Genomic DNA, 7762 nt, shown 5'->3' with positions numbered 1-7762 from the left:
AAAAGGTGATGGAAACGAGGCCTGGCGTACCGCAAAACGGAGGAAACGGGCCTCCTACGTTCGGAACGGGGTCCTGTTGATCGGGAGGGGTGTGGCGTACCGCAAAACAGAGGAAACGGACCTCCTACGGACGAAACGGGGGTCCTGTTGATCGGGAGGGGTGTGGCGTACCGCAAAATGAACGAAACAGACCTCCTACGGTTGAAACGGGGGTCCTCTTGATTGGGAGGGGTGTGGCGTACCGCAAAACGGACGAAACGGACCTCCTACGGTTGAAACGGGGGTCCTGTTGATCTGAAGGAGTGTGGCGTACCGCAAAACGGACGAAACGAACTTGTGTTGGAGCGCTACAGTCGAAACGGGGGTCCTGTTAATCGGGAGGGGTGTGGCGTACTGCAAAACGGGACTCCACGGGATACTGTTCATCTCCACTTTCGATCTCCTCCAGCCTCCACGGGCTACCGTCGACCTCCTCCAGCCTCCACGGGCTCCTGTTCATCCAGCCTCCACCGCGCGCTACTCCACCGGCTACTGTTCAACCACCCCTCCACCGTCTACTGTTCATCCAGCCCTCCACCATCTACCGTTCATCTAGCCCTCCACACCACGGGGTCCTGTTCAACCACCCCTCCACGGGCACCCCTTCACCGTCTACTGTTCATCCAGCCCTCCACACCACGGGGTCTTGTTCATCCAGAGGCAACGCCATCGCTCACTGTTCATCCAACCCCCCCGCAACGCTCACTGTTCATCCAATCGATCGGCTTTAGTTAGCAGCAGTAGCGAAGGAATCACTTGATTGGGTTCAGTTAACAGCCATCGATCAATCGCTCGGGTTCAGTAACGCGTAGCCTACAGTGCAATCGCTCGGGTTCAGTTAGAGCCCAACGCCTCGCTCGGGTTCAGTTAGAGCCAACGTCTCGCACACACGCGCGTACGTGTACGAGAGAAACGCGCATCGCTCGGCCCCCGACCTCCCACTGTGACCGACAACTCCCCGAAATTTTCCTCCCCCTCACTTCTACCACGGTTTTTTTCGTCATGGACGGCCCAAAGAATGTCATGCAGCTGCGTCTCCGGCCCGCCCAGGACGAAAAGCCCATTTTCTGTCATGATTTTTTGTCATAGAAGTAGGAGCCCACCACATCTATAATGATACCGGATTTTGTCACAATTATCGTCATAGAAGTGTCATATGTATGACAGAAAAAAAAATCGTTCGGCCCAAAATGTCACGGATGTGTCTTTTCTTTGTAGTGGAGGGGGGCACCCCACAGACACACTAGTTGATCATTGATCTCTTAGCCGTGTGCGGTGCCCCCATCCACCATAATCCACCTCGGTCATATCGTTGCGGTGCTTATGCGAAGCCCTGCGTCGGTAGCTTCATCATCATCGTCATCACCCCGTCGTGCTGACGAAACTCTCCCTCGACACTTTGCTGGATCGGAGTTCGTGGGACGTCACCGAGATGAACGTGTGCAGATAGCGGAGGTGCCGTACGTTTGGTACTAGGATCGGTCGATCGTGAAGACGTACGACTACATCAACCGCGTTGTCATAACGCTTCCGTTTTCGGTCTACGAGGATGCGTGGACAACACTCTCCCCTCTCATTGCTATGCATCACCATGATCTTGCGCGTGCGTAGGAAATTTTTAAAATTACCACGTTCCCCAACAGTAGCTAGGGGGTGGATAGGGCGGTCCATGGACCACCCTGAAATTTCCCCCATAGCCAATATATAGGTTAGAAAAAAAAGAATTATTTTAAGAAAATACATAGAATTACATGAAAATGTTCATTGTTGGACCATCCTGGCTCACCGAGCTGGCTATGCCACTGGCGCCCGGGCCTCCCAATATCTGCCCATGATTTGGTCTGGATATGAGGGGTGCCTGTCAAACCCGACGTTTGGGGCCGGTATGAGGGTCCATCTGTGTCAGGTTTTCTTATCGGTCAGTGATCAGGCCGTCCGTCGGGGAGTTTGGGGCGACCAACTATAGATGTTGTGAGATGGCAACCAAGCATGCAACCTTGCCTCTGAATGTGCTCTCGTTCCTCGACAGGGCACCTCGTGCACGCATGGGCATCTGCACCCATTTTTCAAAAAATGCATCTTAAGCACATTTTAAAATGTCCAAAAATTCAAAAGAAAATTGCACGCATACATGTTCGCAAATGTGTGTGCGCGGCACAAAGTTTTGTGAAAAAATGTCTTTTCGTTTTGTCTCTCCAAAAAAGACAAATTCAATGCTTCTAAATAGCGTTTCACGACACATTTTTTTGTCTTTTTGCACAGGCCACAAAAAAATTATTTTGCCGTGAAACTTTGTTCACACACATAGAACATGAAGATGTACCTGTGCGGCCATTTTCAGATTCTTTTTAGCATTTATGAATATATTGTAGGTTCATATGCACCCGAGTTCATCCATGCACTTCCCTTCGTTCCTCTCTCTTGCCAAATTTCCCACAGAATTAGCAGAATGATAGATTTTAAAGCTCCTCTGCATTATTAGGTCTACAACAAAGCACATGCAGCCGGCGACTTGTTCTACTCGGACGACTGTTTGGCAGATAGGCCATGGAGGCGGTACGTGTGCCTAAAACACGGACGACTAATTGCATTAGGCTGGTCATAGTGGAGAGTAACTTAGACTAGTAACATACATATGTTACTAGTCTATGTTACTACCTTTATAGTGGGTAGTGTCATAGGTGTGGTAACATAGTTGCCTTCATTTATTACTTTGTAGACTCATTATGCATTGGAAACCGCTATGTGATGGTCTCTATTTGCCTCTCTCCTCATTAACTACTTGCCACATCACCAATTTTGCTTATGTGGCATCTATGCTACTACCTATGTTACTCCCACTATGACCAGCCTTAATAACTGATCGGCCCGGCCGTGGCATGATCACAAAGAAGCCGGACTTGGGCCTCCTACAATTTTACGCCATCACGCTGCCCATTAAATCGACAGGACCGGAAACGGTGTATTCAATGCATGTAGCGAGCAACCAACCATATCTGCATGATGATGAGTCGCCTCACTGCGCGGCGGACGCGCGCGTACTTTTCTCCATGCCTCGCTATAAAACCTCCCACGGCGTGATCCACCCTGCACCAGCCAGAGCCAGCGACACACTACACCGCTAGCTAGCTAGCTGATACTACATTATTAGTAGTACTACGGAGCCGAGCAATGGCGTCTCTCTACCGAGGCCTGCTGCTGCTGCTGATGGCGCTTCTCCCACCCGCCCATGGAGCAACCACGGCTAGAGGCAAAATCTCTGCAGCGTTTATGTTCGGCGATTCGATCGTCGATCCCGGGAACAACAACGACCGGCTGACGGAGGCGAAGGCCAACTTCCCGCCGTATGGGCAGGACTTCCCTGGCGGGGTGGCCACCGGGAGGTTCTCCAACGGGAAGGTTCCCGGAGACATGCTAGGTACGTACGTAATAAGTCGTAACAACCGGCAACTGACTTTTCTAGCTATTGCTTTTTTGCATTTTATTTTTTACATACGGTAGTACAACTTTGTTGTTACCCCACTTCTGGTTTGTATGGCATGCAGCACCTATATATGTTTAAATTGGGATCTAATGGAGTAGCTTCTTGTACGTTTTATATGCAACTGCGGTTACACCAAGATGAGAACGTATACGGGAATGTCTAGTTGAAGGCTAACTTTACAACACCTAACAAGTAAGGTAGGAAAAGTGAGGCTTTGCTACAAAGTATGGCAAACTTATGAAAAAAGTTGAGAAGCAAGCCGGTGATCGGTGAAGCAAATGCCTAAAAAATTGTGAAGTGTCTAACATCGGAGGGGGCAAACTTAGGCTACTCATAGTGGGGAGTATCATATAGTAGTATCATGCATATGATACTAGTGTATGATACTATCTTCATAGTGTATAGTATCATAAAGTAGTATCATAGATGATCATATTTATTGCCATGCATGACACAAAGTAGCATAGCATTTAACATGATACGGTATCTACCTATGTTACTCTAACCCTCTCTCTTCTTTAATTATGTGCCACATAAACATATTTGCTAGTCCCAAGTGCATGTTATCGGTTATGTTACTCCCACTATGGCCAGCCTTATATCTGGAGCCAACTTCCCGCAGTACAAAATGTTCAAAGCAGCTGCCAACATTAATTTCCTTTTGGAGGGAGTAGGTAGCTGCGTTGGCAGCTGCTTTGAAGTCTTGACACTACTGTTGCTCTAATACTCCCTCCTTTCCGGTTTATAAGGCTTAATTCAAAAATCTCATCAACCAAGGTAGATGGTGAGTGGTGGAATACCTTTTGGAGTTTGCAAAAGCATCCAAATTAATGCTCTTGTTTTCCTCAAAAAAGTATGTTTATCAATGCATTAATTGCAATGCATACATTGCATAAATTACATGCATTGATCAATTTTCTCTTAATACTTGCATGCAATGATTTAATGCATCTTGGAATCTGAACATGTGATGGGAAACAACCAAATTGAGTCTTATAAAATGGAAAAACTAAAATTTTGAGATAAGTCCTATAAACCAGAAAGGAGGGAATATTATTGCAGGAGACATTTTGACGTCCAAATCAAAGCACTGTGCATGTACAGAGGAGCTCCTAGTGAAAAATGCACAGTTCAGTCGTACTGGCCCGTCAGCTTGGTTTTCATCCGTCATGCATTTGTTTATTTTTCTGTCTCCTTCTCCATTTAATGCAAAACCAACTACCCCTCTGTCAACATTAATTTGCAGTTCACGTAGAAGATGAAACAAACTCCATCACGAGGACGGCTCGATATATATATTGCACTAATTAAGTTGCATGTTGGGCAACAATCAATAATTGATCACGTGACAGAAGAACCACGGCCAAACAGTACTATACTCCCTTCCATCCATATTATTTGTCAAGGATTTGATAGAACCTTGTACAAAGTCTGCGACAATTAAAATGATAAATTACTCAAAAACTATGTATTCTTTTTAAGTGAAACTCTTTAATGGCTAGTCTTGCACCAAGTGAAAACTTGAATATCCACTGATGATGTCATTTTTCTTGATCGATCAGCTTCTAGGCTGGGAATTAAGGAACTATTGCCACCCTACCATGGAAATGATCTTCCACTAAGTGAGCTACTCACTGGTGTCGTCTTTGCTTCTGGTGGCAGTGGATACGACCCTTTAACTTCGATACCAGCGGTAAGTTTTTTTGTGGAAGTCTATTCCACTCTGGTTTCACCAGAAACTAAGAATCGTTAATAGAGTTTGCAAATAATAATTTTCTATGCTTCAGACTGCTACATCGAGTACTGGGCAACTTGAATTATTCCTTGAATATAAGGAGAGACTAAGAACTTTAGTCGGAGAAGAGGAGATGACATGTGTTATCTCTGAAGGCATATACTTCACAGTCATGGGGGCAAATGACCTTGCAAATAATTATTTTGCAATCCCTTTGAGGCGCCATCAATATGACCTTCCTTCGTACGTGAAATTTCTTGTCTCTTCCGCCGTCAACTTTACCATGGTAAGAGTACTTATTGAAACTCTAAACCTGCTAGTAAACAGGCAATCTTATAGCTTTATAAGAAAGCTTATTTGACTCTCTTTTTGCACAAAGTTCTCATGTTCATTTAGTTCTTCGACATTTTCAAGTTTCACATATTTCCCTCAAACTCAAAAACTACAAACCATTCCTTATCTTGTGCATTAAGTAGTTTCCTTTAGTCGGTTACAAATATCTGTTCGTAAATTTAGTACTTTACTGAATTTTTTCTGCCATCTACTTCTCTTGATAAAGTTTCAACATATGGATATTTTATAATGACCATGGTACTAATAGTCGCGTACCTTTTTTTTACATCCTACATATATCTGTTATTTAATTGGCATTTGAGCAGTCGACCTGCTGTTTGTAAGATTCAGTATGCTCATATATACTCTTCTATACAGAAATTAAATGAGATGGGTGCAAAGAAGATTGCATTCATTGGCATTCCACCAATTGGATGTTGTCCCTCGCAAAGAGAACTTCGATCAAGAGAATGTGAGCCCATGAGGAATCAAGCAGCAAATCTATTTAATTCTGAAATAGAAAAGGAAATACATCGTCTAGATGCACAACAAAATGTTCAAGGCTCCAAGTTTATTTATCTTGATATATACTACAATCTGCTTGATCTCATTCAGCGACCTGGTTTTTATGGTGAGTGCACATTTTATACCCGGTTGGTATTTTAGAGCATACCATCAATCATTACTGTAGAGTATAGGTGCAATAGACATATTAATAGATAACAGTGACAAGCATTAACCTCTAACATGTCATCAATCTTACAATACTACAGGCAAATTGAAGTAACAAGAATTGTGTAGTGAACTAAAATGGTAGACATAAATGTTTACATTAGTTTGTATACTTCGTTTAGAAATATTTGGCTTTATATAGTGTATAGAAATACATGTCGATGGACATGTTGTCATCACAAATTCATGATTATTTGTTACTTAATATTTTGAAATTTCCTGTCATATAGGTTTCAAGGAGGTAACCGAAGGGTGTTGTGGCAGCACAGTGCTAAATGCAGCAATATTCATTAAAAATCACCCTGCATGCCTGAATTCTTACGATTACATTTTCTGGGACAGCTTTCATCCTACTGAAAAGGCCTACAACATTGTGGTTGATAAACTGTTTCAGCAAAATATGCAGTACCTGATGTGAAGAAACTCACTCTCAATGGACGCATGAACAAATATTATTAGGAACTGCAATTAATTTGTTTGATAGTACTCACTGGCACTATTAGGACTGCCTAACCATTCATCCAAACTTGTATCGCCAGTGAAAGATCGCTCCTTCCGAAATGGGTAAAGGCTAGAGGTTCATGAAATACATAAGAAGTTTGTTCTGGTAGACTCGAATATGTATCTCCGTATAAATTATCGTGATATTCATGGGACATCGTCTGTGCCTAATTTTTGGTGGATTGCAAATGTATTGTCCACAAATGCGGTGGTTGGGAACTTGCTGGTTCTAGCACCTTCCATTAGCATGTGTTGATCTTGTGAACGTAAATTTCAACTTCGCTAAACTCTATTCACACTGTTGTAGATTGGGCCTAAGATGACACATCTATCACACATCATTCGACCAAACTGTGTGCGATGCGGGCATCGCAAACAGTAAAAAATAAACTCTTGTGCTAGAAAACGAAACGGTGCGATGGCCATCCATGGGGAACGATTTTGTTAAGAAGACCGAGTGTGATAAGGGGCACACGGCAAAGGGTTCTACTGCATATGCGGCACGTAGTTGTAACACGCACGGTTTGTATGTTGCAATGTGTGCATTCATTGGCAAACACTTAACAGGAACGAAATGTTTGCGATGGTTTGAACCCTCGCACACCATGCTTGTTATGAATACTCGTGTGTGAAGGTTTGATATTTACGCACACATAGTTGGAGGAGCCTCGTGTGTGCTTGCTCGTGACAGCGCACATGCTTCTACGCTAGCTCGCGGTTCCTCCTTTTCTAAGTTTTTCATCAATAGCGTTATCTGAACACGCCACTGTTTCCCGCCAGTCCTCCATCGTTTTTCGCCCAGCAATAAGGGTGGTGATAAATAAAAGCCTATGCGGCCACACACCATATAGCACACAGACAGAGCTAGCGCAGCTTATACAATTCCAAGCATGCCACCGCGGCGAATCGCCGTCTCTGTCATCACCCTCCGGCCTGTG

At 44.2% G+C, this 7762-nt stretch overlaps 1 protein-coding gene across 1 annotated transcript; it reads left to right on the top strand.

The window, feature by feature from the left end:
* Window positions 1-3144: 3144 nt before the first annotated feature.
* LOC119341322 (GDSL esterase/lipase At1g20120-like) lies at window positions 3145-7013 on the top strand. The gene is made up of 5 exons (XM_037613199.1): window positions 3145-3457; window positions 5086-5216; window positions 5311-5544; window positions 5970-6222; window positions 6554-7013. Exons 1-5 carry the CDS (start codon window positions 3211-3213, stop codon window positions 6739-6741), a joined length of 1053 nt encoding a protein of 350 aa, XP_037469096.1. The 5' UTR covers window positions 3145-3210; the 3' UTR covers window positions 6742-7013.
* The last annotated feature ends 749 nt before the right edge of the window (window positions 7014-7762 follow it).

This window comes from Triticum dicoccoides, chromosome 7B (assembly GCF_002162155.2).
Source record: "Triticum dicoccoides isolate Atlit2015 ecotype Zavitan chromosome 7B, WEW_v2.0, whole genome shotgun sequence".
NCBI lineage: Eukaryota > Viridiplantae > Streptophyta > Magnoliopsida > Poales > Poaceae > Triticum > Triticum dicoccoides.
Note: the sequence above shows the minus strand (reverse complement) of the source record. Positions and strands in the feature narration are given on the sequence as shown.

Excerpts from the sequence above, each read along its gene's own strand:
- LOC119341322 (XM_037613199.1), top strand. The coding sequence starts at position 3,211 with ATGGCGTCTCTCTACCGAGGCCTGCTGCTGCTGCTGATGGCGCTTCTC. Across the intron at positions 3,458-5,085 it reads GGTTCCCGGAGACATGCTAG|CTTCTAGGCTGGGAATTAAG; the intron begins GTACGTACGTAA and ends TTGATCGATCAG. Across the intron at positions 5,545-5,969 it reads CCGCCGTCAACTTTACCATG|AAATTAAATGAGATGGGTGC; the intron begins GTAAGAGTACTT and ends TCTTCTATACAG.